The 17620-nt window shown below is 40.8% G+C and overlaps 1 protein-coding gene across 2 annotated transcripts in view; it reads right to left on the bottom strand.

The window, feature by feature from the left end:
• Positions 1-17620, bottom strand: part of LOC110510389 — an 84850-nt gene that overhangs the window by 21531 nt on the left and 45699 nt on the right. Inside the window, exons 8-14 of one of the 2 annotated variants that reach the window (XM_036948845.1) lie at positions 2151-2430; positions 1767-1936; positions 1339-1633; positions 986-1083; positions 544-823; positions 167-285; positions 1-25 (exon numbers count right to left, since the gene is read on the bottom strand). The exon at positions 1-25 is cut by the window's left edge and continues 285 nt beyond it. In XM_036948845.1, coding sequence (XP_036804740.1) covers positions 1-25; positions 167-285; positions 544-823; positions 986-1083; positions 1339-1633; positions 1767-1936; positions 2151-2430 — 1267 coding nt within the window. The remainder of the gene's footprint in view (positions 26-166; positions 286-543; positions 824-985; positions 1084-1338; positions 1634-1766; positions 1937-2150; positions 2431-17620) is intronic. The other variant, XM_036948846.1, reaches the window with a different exon arrangement.

Here is a 17620-nt window from a genome sequence, read left to right as displayed (position 1 = left end):
TGTCCATCTCTAGCTTTGGGATTTTCTAGATTCAAATCAACAGAATAGATAGAACATACTTCTATAACAGGGACATGTTCTATATTAATCTGACCTGTCCTCTTGTTCTATTGTGAACATGTTGGTCACCATGGCAGCAGTGAGAAGGGCAGGGACAATCAGGCACCTTATGTTTGATGAACAACGGGGCTCTGCCAGTCAATGGGACACAATGCTCCTCAATCTTTTCGCGCCTGGAAACTAGACCAGGCCAGGATGGTTCCTCACTTGTTCTCCTTTTCTTTCCTGCAGGGGTCATCAAAAAGAGAGAGAGAGAAAGAAAGTGTAAAGAAAGAGAGAGAGAGAGACAGAGAGAGAGAGAGAGAGCAAGAGAGAGAGAGAGAGAGTTTAAAGTGTTGTTAGCTGGTTAACATACCCACATGTTAGTGTAATAGTCAGTTTAGAAACAGTCAACAGGCTGTGCGGGATCTTTGTGTGAATCTCTATCACTCAATATCCCAGATCTGAGTGTGTAATGATAAATCTATCGTCTGGATGTGTTACCTCTACTGTGATATATCTCTAACTTCTCTGCCAGATCATCCAGATTCATCCCCCTCAGGATCCTCAGTGTGATCCTCACAGCTCCCTCATGGTCGTATCTCTTCACCATCTGATCCACTGTGTCCTGTCTGTCAGTGTTCTCCAGCTGGCTCTCTGGGATGGGAGGAAAGTCTAACATCCTGCCACTAGTCAGGTGAGACTGAAATTTCTTCAGCTGTTCTTCAGTGAGTTCCTCCAGACTGGTCAGCAGCAGAGCTGGAACAGTCAATATTTGGGGTCTCTAAAAAGGTGACAAGATTTAAAGAAGGAATATAAACACTGGTTACTGATACAAAGAACATGAATATAGCCACACACACACAAACATCCTAATTTCTCTGACAGATAATTTTTTCAAATGAGAGGGTGTTAGCGTGTTGTGCATGTGCACCCGTCCTCTCACCTGTAAGCTGTGTTGTACTGAGGAGGGAAGGAACCTGGAAGGCTTCTCCATGACAACACTGGGTGGATAGAGGGCTTGGTAGAAGACAGGGCTGGAATCTGGAGTTATGGATGAAAATATTGATTTGTGATAAGAGCCTGAGTGACCAGAGGGACTCCCTGGGGGCATAGGGTCTCCCTGAGCGAGAGAGAGCGATATATATGTATTTATATTAGCTGGTTAACTTTGATCCTACATTATAACATTACTAAAACTAAATGTTAACAATCTGGGGTGATCTTTGTGTGAATCTCTATCACTCAATATCCCAGATCTGAGTGTGTAATGATAAATCTATCAACGGGATGTGTTACCTCGTCTGTGATATCTCTCGAACTTCTCTGCCAGATCTTCCCGGTTCATCCTCCTCAGGATCCTCAGTGTGATCTCCACAACTCCCTCAGGGCCGTACCTCTTCAGCATCTGATCCACTATGACCCGTCTGTCATTGTTCTTCAGCTGAGTTTTTGGGATGGGAGGAAAGCCAGTCAGGTAAGGTGGAAGCTGTTTGCTTAGAGTCAGTTCCTGCTGAAATATCTTCAGCTCGTCTGTGCTCAGCTCCTCCAGAGTGGCCAGCAGCAGAGCTTCTCTTTTCTTATCTGCAGGTTTCTAAGAAAACAACAACAGAACAGATAGAATTTTAATTTGGTGACAACCCTTTCTTTCTGTCACTATAATCGGTCTCCATGACTTCTACCAGGTGTGGGGTTACGTGAACCTAAACATCCCCTCTCCTCCTCACCGTGACCAGCTCATATTTGTCCTTTGTGATTCCAGTGTCTTTGCTGCCTGCTGCCTCTCTGTCCAAGGCTCTAGAACGTCCAGACAGATGGACATGTTTCTTCTCTCTCTCTTCATCATTGCCAGTGTCTGATGAGTTGCTCCACCATTTTGTTTCTGTTGTAGATACAGCTATAGAAGATGAAGTGAAGAGGGATAATGGTGTTGTTGTCTCATTACATTTTCCTATTTATCTACAATTATCAATCTACACCATGTTGTCTTCGTTTAAGCAATTATAAGGAGCCTGTCCTCCTATAACTCCCCTAACCAGCCTCCTCTGGCTTAGACCTACACTGAACTGTGATTGTGATGTATAGATTGATGTACATTGTTGTTATGTTACCTCTAGTGTGATATCGCTCTAACTTCTCTGCCAGATCATCCAGATTCATCCACCTCAGGTTCACAAGTGTGATCTTCACAGCTCTCTCAGGGTCGTATCTCTCCACCATCTGATCCACTGTGACCTGTCTGTCAGTGTTCTCCAGCTGGCTCTCTGGGATGGGAGGAAAGTCTAACATCCTGCCACTAGTCAGGTTAGACTGAAATATCTTCAGCTGTTCTTCAGTGAGCTCCTCCAGAGTGGTCAGCAGCAGAGCTGGAACATCCAACGTGGAGGATCTCTAAAATAACAAAGAAGATAAGATAGAAATAAAGGGATAGAAATACAGACTACTGATATAAAATAAAGAACATGAACATCGCCACACACACACAACGTGATAGGAATGTATTTTACGCTACTGCTACTCTCCGTTTGTCATATATGCATTGTCACTTTAACTATACCTACATGTACATACTACCTCAATTAGCCCGACTAACCGGTGCCTGTATATAGCCTCACTACTGTATATAGCCTCTACTGTATATAGCCTCTCTACTGTACAGTGCCTTGCGAAAGTATTCGGCCCCCTTGAACTTTGCGACCTTTTGCCACATTTCAGGCTTCAAACATAAAGATATAAAACTGTATTTTTTTGTGAAGAATCAACAACAAGTGGGACACAATCATGAAGTGGAATGACATTTATTGGATATTTCAAACTTTTTTAACAAATCAAAAACTGAAAAATTGGGCGTGCAAAATTATTCAGCCCCTTTACTTTCAGTGCAGCAAACTCTCTCCAGAAGTTCAGTGAGGATCTCTGAATGATCCAATGTTGACCTAAATGACTAATGATGATAAATACAATCCACCTGTGTGTAATCAAGTCTCCGTATAAATGCACCTGCACTGGGATAGTCTCAGAGGTCCGTTAAAAGCGCAGAGAGCATCATGAAGAACAAGGAACACACCAGGCAGGTCCGAGATACTGTTGTGAAGAAGTTTAAAGCCGGATTTGGATACAAAAAGATTTCCCAAGCTTTAAACATCCCAAGGAGCACTGTGCAAGCGATAATATTGAAATGGAAGGAGTTTCAGACCACTGCAAATCTACCAAGACCTGGCCGTCCCTCTAAACGTTCAGCTCATACAAGGAGAAGACTGATCAGAGATGCAGCCAAGAGGCCCATGATCAAAAGCCATTTCTTAAAGATATCCATAAAAAGTGTTGTTTAAAGTTTGCCACAAGCCACCTGGGAGACACACCAAACATGTGGAAGAAGGTGCTCTGGTCAGATGAAACCAAAATTGAACTTTTTGGCAACAATAAAAACGTTACGTTTGGCGTAAAAGCAACACAGCTCATCACCCTGAACACACCATCCCCACTGTCAAACATGGTGGTGGCAGCATCATGGTTTGGGCCTGCTTTTCTGGAGCTCGAGCTGTTTTGCAAGGAGGAATGGGAAAAAATTTCAGTCTCTCGATGTGCAAAACTGATAGAGACATACCCCAAGCGACTTACAGCTGTAATCGCAGCAAAAGGTGGCGCTACAAAGTATTAACTTAAGGGGGCTGAATAATTTTGGCACGCCCAATTTTTCAGTTTTTGATTTGTTAAAAAAGTTTGAAATATCCAATAAATGTCGTTCCACTTCATGATTGTGTCCCACTTGTTGTTGATTCTTCACAAACAAATACAGTTTTATATCTTTATGTTTGAAGCCTGAAATGTGGCAAAAGGTCGCAAAGTTCAAGGGGGCCGAATACTTTCGCAAGGCACTGTATATACAGTAGCGAGGCTATGCACAGTAGAGGCTATATAAGGTAGAGGCTATATACAGTAGAGAGGCTATATACAGTAGCGAGGCTATATACAGTAGAGAGGCTATATACAGTAGAGGCTATATACAGTAGAGGCTATATACAGTAGAGAGGCTATATACAGTAGAGAGGCTATATACAGTAGCAAGGCTATATACAGTAGAGAGGCTTTAAAAGGTAGAGGCTATATACAGTAGCAAGGCTATACACAGTAGCGAGCCTATATACAGTAGAGGCTATATAAGGTAGAGGCTATATAAGGTAGAGGCTATATAAGGTAGAGACTATATAAGGTAGAGGCTATATAAGGTAGAGGCTATATAAGGTAGAGACTATATAAGGTAGAGGCTATATAAGGTAGAGGCTATATAAGGTAGAGACTATATAAGGTAGAGGCTATATAAGGTAGAGGCTATATACAGTAGAGAGGCTATATACAGTAGAGAGGCTATATACAGTAGAGAGGCTATATACAGTAGAGGCTATAAACAGTAGCGAGGCTAAATACAGTAGAGATGCTATATACAGTAGCAAGGCTATATACAGTAGAGAGGCTTTAAAAGGTAGAGGCTATATACAGTAGCAAGGCTATACACAGTAGCGAGCCTATATACAGTAGAGGCAATATAAGGTAGAGGCTATATAAGGTAGAGGCTATATAAGGTAGAGGCTATATACAGTAGCGAGGCTATATACAGTAGAGGCTATAAACAGTAGCGAGGCTAAATACAGTAGAGATGCTATATACAGTAGCAAGGCTATATACAATAGAGGCTATATACAGTAGCAATGCTATATACAGTAGTGAGGCTTTATACAGTAGTGAGGCTATATACAGTAGTTGGGCTATATACAGTCGTGGGGCTTTATACAGTAGAGAGGCTTTATACAGTAGTGAGGCTATATACAGCAATGAGGTTATATACAGTAGAGAGGCTATATACAGCAATGAGGCTATATACAGCAATGAGGCTATATACAGTAGAGGCAATTCCAGTAGAGAGACTTTACACAGTAGAGGCTATATACAGTAGTGAGGCTTTATACAGTAGTGAGGCTATATACAGTAGTTGGGCTATATACAGTCGTGGGGCTTTATACAGTAGAGAGGCTTTATACAGTAGTGAGGCTATATACAGCAATGAGGTTATATACAGTAGAGAGGCTATATACAGCAATGAGGCTATATACAGCAATGAGGCTATATACAGTAGAGGCAATTCCAGTAGAGAGACTTTACACAGTAGAGGCTATATACAGTAGTGAGGCTATATACAGTAGTGAGGCTATATACAGTAGTGAGGCTTTATACAGTAGTGAGGCTATATACAGTAGAGGCTATATACAGTAGAGGCTAAATACAGTAGAGGCTAAATACAGTAGTGAGGCTTTATACAGTAGTGAGGCTTTATACAGTAGTGAGGCTATATACAGTAGAGAGGATATATACAGTAGTGAGGCTATATACAGTAGAGAGGCTTTATACAGGAGAGGCTATACACAGTAGTGAGGCTTTATACAGTCGAGAGGCTATATACAGTAGAGAGGCTATACACAGAAGTGAGGCTATATACAGTAGTGAGGCTATATACAATAGAGGCTATATACAGTAGCGAGGCTATATACAGTAGTGAGGCTTTATACAGTAGTGAGGCTATATACAGTAGTGGGGATTTATACAGTAGAGAGGCTATATACAGTTGTGGGGCTATATACAGCAATGAGGCTATATACAGTAGTGAGGCTTTATACAGTAGTGAGGCTATATACAGTAGAGGCTATATACAGTAGTGAGGCTATATACAGTAGAGAGGCTAAATACAGTAGAGGCTAAATACAGTAGAGTCTAAATACAGTAGTGAGGCTAAATACAGTCGTGAGGCTTTATACAGTAGTGAGGCTATATACAGTAGTGGGTCTTTATACAGTAGAGAGCCTAAATACAGTAGAGGCTAAATACAGTAGAGGCTAAATACAGTAGTGAGGCTAAATACAGTAGTGAGGCTAAATACAGTAGTGAGGCTTTATACAGTAGTGAGGCTATATACAGTAGTGGGGCTTTATACAGTAGAGAGGCTATATACAGTCGTGGGGCTTTATACAGTAGAGAGGCTGTATACAGTAGTGAGGCTATATACAGCAATGAGGTTATATACAGTAGAGAGGCTATATACAGCAATGAGGTTATATACAGTAGAGAGGCTATATACAGCAATGAGGCTATATACAGTAGAGGCAATTCCAGTAGAGAGACTTTACACAGTAGAGGCTATATACAGTAGTGAGGCTATATACTGTAGTGAGGCTTTATACAGTAGTGAGGCTATATACAGTAGAGGCTATATACAGTAGTGAGGCTATATACAGTAGAGAGGCTAAATACAGTAGAGGCTAAATACAGTAGAGTCTAAATACAGTAGTGAGGCTAAATACAGTCGTGAGGCTTTATACAGTAGTGAGGCTATGTACAGTAGTGGGGCTTTATACAGTATAGAGGCTAAATACAGTAGAGGCTAAATACAGTAGAGGCTAAATACAGTAGTGAGGCTAAATACAGTAGTGAGGCTAAATACAGTAGTGAGGCTTTATACAGTAGTGAGGCTATATACAGTAGTGGGGCTTTATACAGTAGAGAGGCTATATACAGTCGTGGGGCTTTATACAGTAGTGAGGCTTTATACAGTAGTGAGGCTATAAACAGCAATGAGGTTATATACAGTAGAGAGGCTATATACAGCAATGAGGCTATATACAGTAGAGGCAATTCCAGTAGAGAGACTTTACACAGTAGAGGCTATATACAGTAGTGAGGCTATATACTGTAGTGAGGCTATATACTGTAGTGAGGCTTTATACAGTAGTGAGGCTATATACAGTAGAGAGGCTAAATACAGTAGAGAGGCTAAATACAGTAGAGGCTAAATACAGTAGTGAGGCTAAATACAGTAGTGAGGCTTTATACAGTAGTGGGGCTATATACAGTAGTGAGGCTATATACAGTAGAGAGGCTAAATACAGTAGAGGCTAAATACAGTAGAGTCTAAATACAGTAGTGAGGCTAAATACAGTCGTGAGGCTTTATACAGTAGTGAGGCTATGTACAGTAGTGGGGCTTTATACAGTAGAGAGGCTAAATACAGTAGAGGCTAAATACAGTAGAGGCTAAATACAGTAGTGAGGCTAAATACAGTAGTGAGGCTATATACAGTAGTGGGGCTTTATACAGTAGAGAGGCTATATACAGTCGTGGGGCTTTATACAGTAGTGAGGCTTTATACAGTAGTGAGGCTATATACAGCAATGAGGTTATATACAGTAGAGAGGCTATATACAGCAATGAGGCTATATACAGTAGAGGCAATTCCAGTAGAGAGACTTTACACAGTAGAGGCTATATACAGTAGTGAGGCTATATACTGTAGTGAGGCTATATACTGTAGTGAGGCTTTATACAGTAGTGAGGCTATATACAGTAGAGAGGCTAAATACAGTAGAGAGGCTAAATACAGTAGAGGCTAAATACAGTAGAGGCTAAATACAGTAGTGAGGCTAAATACAGTAGTGAGGCTTTATACAGTAGTGGGGCTATATACAGTAGTGAGGCTATATACAGTAGAGAGACTAAATACAGTAGAGGCTAAATACAGTAGAGTCTAAATACAGTAGTGAGGCTAAATACAGTCGCGAGGCTTTATACAGTAGTGAGGCTATGTACAGTAGTGGGGCTTTATACAGTAGATAGGCTAAATACAGTAGAGGCTAAATACAGTAGAGGCTAAATACAGTAGTGAGGCTAAATACAGTAGTGAGGCTAAATACAGTAGTGAGGCTTTATACAGTAGTGAGGCTATATACAGTAGTGGGGCTTTATACAGTAGAGAGGCTATATACAGTCGTGGGGCTTTATACAGTAGAGAGGCTTTATACAGTAGTGAGGCTATATACAGCAATGAGGTTATATACAGTAGAGAGGCTATATACAGCAATGAGGCTATATACAGTAGAGGCAATTCCAGTAGAGAGACTTTAAACAGTAGAGGCTATATACAGTAGTGAGGCTCTATACTGTAGTGAGGCTATATACTGTAGTGAGGCTTTATACAGTAGTGAGGCTATATACAGTAGTGAGGCTATATACAGTAGAGAGGCTAAATACAGTAGAGAGGCTAAATACAGTAGAGGCTAAATACAGTAGAGGCTAAATACAGTAGTGAGGCTAAATACAGTAGTGAGGCTATATACAGTAGTGGGGCTATATACAGTAGAGAGGCTTTATACAGGAGAGGTTATACACAGTAGTGAGGCTTTATACAGTCGAGAGGCTATATACAGTAGAGAGGCTATATACAGTAGTGAGGCTATATACAGTAGGGAGGCTATATACAGTAGAGAGGCTATATTCAGTAGAGATGCTATTTTCAGTAGTGAGGCTTTATACAGTAGAGAGGCTATATACAGTAGAGAGGCTATATACAGTAGAGAGGCTATATACAGTAGAGAGGCTATATACAGTAGAGAGGCTATATTCAGTAGAGATGCTATTTTCAGTAGTGAGGCTTTATACAGTAGAGAGGCTATATACAGTAGAGAGGCTACATACAGTAGAGAGGCTATATACAGTAGAGATGCTATATACAGTAGAGAGGCTTTATACAGTAGAGAGGCTATATACAGTAGTGAGGCTATATACAGTAGAGAGGCTATATACAGTAGTACCTCTCTACGGTGTATAGCCCCTCTACTGTATATAGCCTCTCTACTGTATATAGCCTCTCTACTGTATATAGCCTCTGTACTGTATATAGCCTCTCTACTGTATATAGCCTCTCTACTGTATATAGCCTTGCTACTGCTATTTTCCACTGTCCTTTTACTGTTGTTTTTATTTCTTTACTTATCTATTTTTCACCTAATACCTATAATTTACTTAAAAATGGCACTGTTTGTTAGGGCCTGTAAGTCAGTATTTCACTGTTATGTCACCTGTTGTATTTGGCGCACGTGACAAATACACTTTGATTTGATTCACAGCTTTTTTTGTCTGATGGTGTGTGTAGGGATATGCCACCTGACCCCCACCACTCATAGAGTATGTGTGTACTGTATCATTTCAAACTGTAGAACTGAATATGACAGTGAGTACAGGTGATGGAACATATGAAGGTAGAACTGTCGAACTGACTATGACAGTGAGTACAGGTGATGTAACATATGAGGGTAGAACTGACTATGACAGTGAGTACAGGTGATGTAACATATGAGGGTAGAACTGTAGAACTGACTATGACAGTGAGTACAGGGGATGTAACATATGAGGGTAGAACTGACTATGACAGTGAGTACAGGTGATGTAACATATGAAGGTAGAACTGTCGAACTGACTATGACAGTGGGTACAGGTGTTGTAACATATGAGGGTAGAACTGTAGAACTGACTATGACAGTGAGTACAGGTGATGCAACATATGAGGGTAGAACTGTCGAACTGACTATGACAGTGAGTACAGGTGATGTAACATATGAGGGTAGAACTGACTATGACAGTGAGTACAGGTGTTGTAACATATGAGGGTAGAACTGTAGAACTGACTATGACAGTGAGTACAGGTGGTGTAACATATGAGGGTAGAACTGTCGAACTGACTATGACAGTGAGTACAGGTGATGTAACATATGAGGGTAGAACTGTAGAACTGACTATGACAGTGAGTACAGGTGATGTAACATATGAGGGTAGAACTGACTATGACAGTGAGTACAGGTGATGTAACATATGAGGGTAGAACTGACTATGACAGTGAGTACAGGTGGTGTAACATATGAGGGTAGAACTGTCGAACTGACTATGACAGTGAGTACAGGTGATGTAACATATGAGGGTAGAACTGTAGAACTGACTATGACAGTGAGTACAGGTGATGTAACATATGAGGGTAGAACTGACTATGACAGTGAGTACAGGTGATGTAACATATGAGGGTAGAACTGACTATGACAGTGAGTACAGGTGATGTAACATATGAGGGTAGAACTGTAGAACTGACTATGACAGTGAGTACAGGTGGTGTAACATATGAGGGTGGAACTGTAGAACTGACTATGACAGTGAGTACAGGTGGTGTAACATATGAGGGTAGAACTGTAGAACTGACTATGACAGTGAGTACAGGTGGTGTAACATATGAGGGTAGAAGTGACTATGACAGTGAGTACAGGTGGTGTAACATATGAGGGTAGAACTGTAGAACTGACTATGACAGTGAGTACAGGTGGTGTAACATTTGAGGGTAGAACTGACTATGACAGTGAGTACAGGTGATGTAACATATGAGGGTAGAACTGACTATGACAGTGAGTACAGGTGATGTAACATATGAGGGTAGAACTGTAGAACTGACTATGACAGTGAGTACAGGTGTTTTAACATATGAGGGTAGAACTGTAGAACTGACTATGACAGTGAGTACAGGTGGTGTAACATATGAGGGTAGAACTGACTATGACAGTGAGTACAGGTGATGTAACATATGAGGGTAAAACTGTAGAACTGACTATGACAGTGAGTACAGGTGGTGTAACATATGAGGGTAGAACTGTAGAACTGACTATGACAGTGAGTACAGGTGATGTAACATATGAGGGTAGAACTGACTATGACAGTGAGTACAGGTGTTTTAACATATGAGGGTAGAACTGTAGAACTGATGTAACATATGAGGGTAGAACTGAATATTACAGTGAGTACAGGTGTTTTAACATATGAGGGTAGAACTGTAGAACTGACTATGACAGTGAGTACAGGTGATGTAACATTTGAGGGTAGAACTGACTATGACAGTGAGTACAGGTGATGTAACATATGAGGGTAGAACTGACTATGACAGTGAGTACAGGTGATGTAACATATGAGGGTAGAACTGTAGAACTGACTATGACAGTGAGTACAGGTGTTTTAACATATGAGGGTAGAACTGTAGAACTGACTATGACAGTGAGTACAGGTGGTGTAACATATGAGGGTAGAACTGACTATGACAGTGAGTACAGGTGATGTAACATATGAGGGTAGAACTGTAGAACTGACTATGACAGTGAGTACAGGTGGTGTAACATATGAGGGTAGAACTGTAGAACTGACTATGACAGTGAGTACAGGTGATGTAACATATGAGGGTAGAACTGACTATGACAGTGAGTACAGGTGTTTTAACATATGAGGGTAGAACTGTAGAACTGACTATGACAGTGAGTACAGGTGATGTAACATTTGAGGGTAGAACTGACTATGACAGTGAGTACAGGTGATGTAACATATGAGGGTAGAACTGACTATGACAGTGAGTACAGGTGATGTAACATATGAGGGTAGAACTGACTATGACAGTGAGTACAGGTGATGTAACATTTGAGGGTAGAACTGTAGAACTGACTATGACAGTGAGTACAGGTGATGTAACATATGAGGGTAGAACTGTAGAACTGACTATGACAGTGAGTACAGGTGATGTAACATATGAGGGTAAAACTGTAGAACTGACTATGACAGTGAGTACAGGTGGTGTAACATATGAGGGTAGAACTGTAGAACTGACTATGACAGTGAGTACAGGTGATGTAACATATGAGGGTAGAACTGACTATGACAGTGAGTACAGGTGTTTTAACATATGAGGGTAGAACTGTAGAACTGATGTAACATATGAGGGTAGAACTGAATATTACAGTGAGTACAGGTGTTTTAACATATGAGGGTAGAACTGTAGAACTGACTATGACAGTGAGTACAGGTGATGTAACATTTGAGGGTAGAACTGACTATGACAGTGAGTACAGGTGATGTAACATATGAGGGTAGAACTGACTATGACAGTGAGTACAGGTGATGTAACATATGAGGGTAGAACTGTAGAACTGACTATGACAGTGAGTACAGGTGTTTTAACATATGAGGGTAGAACTGTAGAACTGACTATGACAGTGAGTACAGGTGGTGTAACATATGAGGGTAGAACTGACTATGACAGTGAGTACAGGTGATGTAACATATGAGGGTAGAACTGTAGAACTGACTATGACAGTGAGTACAGGTGGTGTAACATATGAGGGTAGAACTGTAGAACTGACTATGACAGTGAGTACAGGTGATGTAACATATGAGGGTAGAACTGACTATGACAGTGAGTACAGGTGTTTTAACATATGAGGGTAGAACTGTAGAACTGACTATGACAGTGAGTACAGGTGATGTAACATTTGAGGGTAGAACTGACTATGACAGTGAGTACAGGTGATGTAACATATGAGGGTAGAACTGACTATGACAGTGAGTACAGGTGATGTAACATATGAGGGTAGAACTGACTATGACAGTGAGTACAGGTGATGTAACATTTGAGGGTAGAACTGTAGAACTGACTATGACAGTGAGTACAGGTGGTGTAACATTTGAGGGTAGAACTGACTATGACAGTGAGTACAGGTGTTTTAACATATGAGGGTAGACCTGTAGAACTGACTATGACAGTGAGTACAGGTGATGTAACATATGAGGGTAGAACTGACTATGACAGTGAGTACAGGTGTTTTAACATATGAGGGTAGAACTGTAGAACTGACTATGACAGTGAGTACAGGTGATGTAACATTTGAGGGTAGAACTGTAGAACTGACTATGACAGTGAGTACAGGTGGTGTAACATATGAGGGTAGAACTGTAGAACTGACTATGACAGTGAGTACAGGTGGTGTAACATTTGAGGGTAGAACTGACTATGACAGTGAGTACAGGTGATGTAACATATGAGGGTAGAACTGAATATTACAGTGAGTACAGGTGTTTTAACATATGAGGGTAGAACTGTAGAACTGACTATGACAGTGAGTACAGGTGATGTAACATTTGAGGGTAACATTTATACAGGAGAGGTTATACACAGTAGTGAGGCTTTATACAGTCGAGAGGCTATATACAGTAGAGAGGCTATATACAGTAGTGAGGCTATATACAGTAGGGAGGCTATATACAGTAGAGAGGCTATATTCAGTAGAGATGCTATTTTCAGTAGTGAGGCTTTATACAGTAGAGAGGCTATATACAGTAGAGAGGCTATATACAGTAGAGAGGCTATATACAGTAGAGAGGCTATATTCAGTAGAGATGCTATTTTCAGTAGTGAGGCTTTATACAGTAGAGAGGCTATATACAGTAGAGAGGCTACATACAGTAGAGAGGCTATATACAGTAGAGATGCTATATACAGTAGAGAGGCTATATACAGTAGAGAGGCTATATACAGTAGAGAGGCTATATACAGTAGAGAGGCTATATACAGTAGAGAGGCTATATTCAGTAGAGATGCTATTTTCAGTAGTGAGGCTTTATACAGTAGAGAGGCTATATACAGTAGAGAGGCTACATACAGTAGAGAGGCTATATACAGTAGAGATGCTATATACAGTAGAGAGGCTTTATACAGTAGAGAGGCTATATACAGTAGTGAGGCTATATACAGTAGAGAGGCTATATACAGTAGTACCTCTCTACGGTGTATAGCCCCTCTACTGTATATAGCCTCTCTACTGTATATAGCCTCTCTACTGTATATAGCCTCTCTACTGTATATAGCCTCTCTACTGTATATAGCCTCTCTACTGTATATAGCCTCTCTACTGTATATAGCATCTCTACTGTATATAGCCTCTCTACTGTATATAGCATCTCTACTGTATATAGCCTCTGTACTGTATATAGCCTCTCTACTGTATATAGCCTCTCTACTGTATATAGCCTTGCTACTGCTATTTTCCACTGTCCTTTTACTGTTGTTTTTATTTCTTTACTTATCTATTTTTCACCTAATACCTATAATTTACTTAAAAATGGCACTGTTGGTTAGGGCCTGTAAGTCAGTATTTCACTGTTATGTCACCTGTTGTATTTGGCGCACGTGACAAATACACTTTGATTTGATTCACAGCTTTTTTTGTCTGATGGTGTGTGTAGGGATATGCCACCTGACCCCCACCACTCATAGAGTATGTGTGTACTGTATCATTTCAAACTGTAGAACTGAATATGACAGTGAGTACAGGTGATGGAACATATGAAGGTAGAACTGTCGAACTGACTATGACAGTGAGTACAGGTGATGTAACATATGAGGGTAGAACTGACTATGACAGTGAGTACAGGTGATGTAACATATGAGGGTAGAACTGTAGAACTGACTATGACAGTGAGTACAGGTGATGTAACATATGAGGGTAGAACTGACTATGACAGTGAGTACAGGTGATGCAACATATGAGGGTAGAACTGTCGAACTGACTATGACAGTGAGTACAGGTGATGTAACATATGAGGGTAGAACTGACTATGACAGTGAGTACAGGTGTTGTAACATATGAGGGTAGAACTGTAGAACTGACTATGACAGTGAGTACAGGTGATGTAACATATGAGGGTAGAACTGTCGAACTGACTATGACAGTGAGTACAGGTGATGTAACATATGAGGGTAGAACTGTAGAACTGACTATGACAGTGAGTACAGGTGATGTAACATATGAGGGTAGAACTGACTATGACAGTGAGTACAGGTGATGTAACATATGAGGGTAGAACTGACTATGACAGTGAGTACAGGTGGTGTAACATATGAGGGTAGAACTGTCGAACTGACTATGACAGTGAGTACAGGTGATGTAACATATGAGGGTAGAACTGTAGAACTGACTATGACAGTGAGTACAGGTGATGTAACATATGAGGGTAGAACTGACTATGACAGTGAGTACAGGTGATGTAACATATGAGGGTAGAACTGACTATGACAGTGAGTACAGGTGATGTAACATATGAGGGTAGAACTGACTATGACAGTGAGTACAGGTGATGTAACATATGAGGGTAGAACTGTAGAACTGACTATGACAGTGAGTACAGGTGGTGTAACATATGAGGGTGGAACTGTAGAACTGACTATGACAGTGAGTACAGGTGGTGTAACATATGAGGGTAGAACTGTAGAACTGACTATGACAGTGAGTACAGGTGGTGTAACATATGAGGGTAGAAGTGACTATGACAGTGAGTACAGGTGGTGTAACATATGAGGGTAGAACTGTAGAACTGACTATGACAGTGAGTACAGGTGGTGTAACATTTGAGGGTAGAACTGACTATGACAGTGAGTACAGGTGATGTAACATATGAGGGTAGAACTGACTATGACAGTGAGTACAGGTGATGTAACATATGAGGGTAGAACTGTAGAACTGACTATGACAGTGAGTACAGGTGTTTTAACATATGAGGGTAGAACTGTAGAACTGACTATGACAGTGAGTACAGGTGGTGTAACATATGAGGGTAGAACTGACTATGACAGTGAGTACAGGTGATGTAACATATGAGGGTAGAACTGTAGAACTGACTATGACAGTGAGTACAGGTGGTGTAACATATGAGGGTAGAACTGTAGAACTGACTATGACAGTGAGTACAGGTGATGTAACATATGAGGGTAGAACTGACTATGACAATGAGTACAGGTGTTTTAACATATGAGGGTAGAACTGTAGAACTGACTATGACAGTGAGTACAGGTGATGTAACATTTGAGGGTAGAACTGTAGAACTGACTATGACAGTGAGTACAGGTGGTGTAACATATGAGGGTAGAACTGTAGAACTGACTATGACAGTGAGTACAGGTGGTGTAACATTTGAGGGTAGAACTGACTATGACAGTGAGTACAGGTGATGTAACATATGAGGGTAGAACTGAATATTACAGTGAGTACAGGTGTTTTAACATATGAGGGTAGAACTGTAGAACTGACTATGACAGTGAGTACAGGTGATGTAACATTTGAGGGTAGAACTGACTATGACAGTGAGTACAGGTGATGTAACATATGAGGGTAGAACTGACTATGACAGTGAGTACAGGTGATGTAACATATGAGGGTAGAACTGTAGAACTGACTATGACAGTGAGTACAGGTGTTTTAACATATGAGGGTAGAACTGTAGAACTGACTATGACAGTGAGTACAGGTGGTGTAACATATGAGGGTAGAACTGACTATGACAGTGAGTACAGGTGATGTAACATATGAGGGTAGAACTGTAGAACTGACTATGACAGTGAGTACAGGTGGTGTAACATATGAGGGTAGAACTGTAGAACTGACTATGACAGTGAGTACAGGTGATGTAACATATGAGGGTAGAACTGACTATGACAGTGAGTACAGGTGTTTTAACATATGAGGGTAGAACTGTAGAACTGACTATGACAGTGAGTACAGGTGATGTAACATTTGAGGGTAGAACTGACTATGACAGTGAGTACAGGTGATGTAACATATGAGGGGAGAACTGACTATGACAGTGAGTACAGGTGATGTAACATTTGAGGGTAGAACTGTAGAACTGACTATGACAGTGAGTACAGGTGGTGTAACATATGAGGGTAGAACTGTAGAACTGACTATGACAGTGAGTACAGGTGGTGTAACATTTGAGGGTAGAACTGACTATGACAGTGAGTACAGGTGGTGTAACATTTGAGGGTAGAACTGACTATGACAGTGAGTACAGGTGATATAACATATGAGGGTAGAACTGACTATGACAGTGAGTACAGGTGATGTAACATATGAGGGTAGAACTGACTATGACAGTGAGTACAGGTGTTTTAACATATGAGGGTAGAACTGTAGAACTGACTATGACAGTGAGTACAGGTGATGGAACATATGAAGGTAGAACTGTCGAACTGACTATGACAGTGAGTACAGGTGATGTAACATATGAGGGTAGAACTGACTATGACAGTGAGTACAGGTGATGTAACATATGAGGGTAGAACTGTAGAACTGACTATGACAGTGAGTACAGGTGATGTAACATATGAAGGTAGAACTGTCGAACTGACTATGACAGTGGGTACAGGTGTTGTAACATATGAGGGTAGAACTGTAGAACTGACTATGACAGTGAGTACAGGTGATGCAACATATGAGGGTAGAACTGTCGAACTGACTATGACAGTGAGTACAGGTGATGTAACATTTGAGGGTAGAACTGACTATGACAGTGAGTACAGGTGTTGTAACATATGAGGGTAGAACTGTAGAACTGACTATGACAGTGAGTACAGGTGATGTAACATATGAGGGTAGAACTGTCGAACTGACTATGACAGTGAGTACAGGTGATGTAACATATGAGGGTAGAACTGTAGAACTGACTATGACAGTGAGTACAGGTGATGTAACATATGAGGGTAGAACTGACTATGACAGTGAGTACAGGTGATGTAACATATGAGGGTAGAACTGACTATGACAGTGAGTACAGGTGGTGTAACATATGAGGGTAGAACTGTCGAACTGACTATGACAGTGAGTACAGGTGATATAACATATGAGGGTAGAACTGACTATGACAGTGAGTACAGGTGATGTAACATATGAGGGTAGAACTGACTATGACAGTGAGTACAGGTGATGTAACATATGAGGGTAGAACTGACTATGACAGTGAGTACAGGTGATGTAACATTTGAGGGTAGAACTGTAGAACTGACTATGACAGTGAGTACAGGTGGTGTAACATATGAGGGTAGAACTGTAGAACTGACTATGACAGT

The sequence above is a fragment of the Oncorhynchus mykiss genome, chromosome 17 (genome assembly GCF_013265735.2).
Source record: "Oncorhynchus mykiss isolate Arlee chromosome 17, USDA_OmykA_1.1, whole genome shotgun sequence".
NCBI classification, from domain to species: Eukaryota; Metazoa; Chordata; class Actinopteri; order Salmoniformes; family Salmonidae; genus Oncorhynchus; species Oncorhynchus mykiss.
The sequence above is the reverse complement of the archived record's forward strand: the minus strand, read 5'-3'. Positions and strand labels throughout refer to the sequence as shown.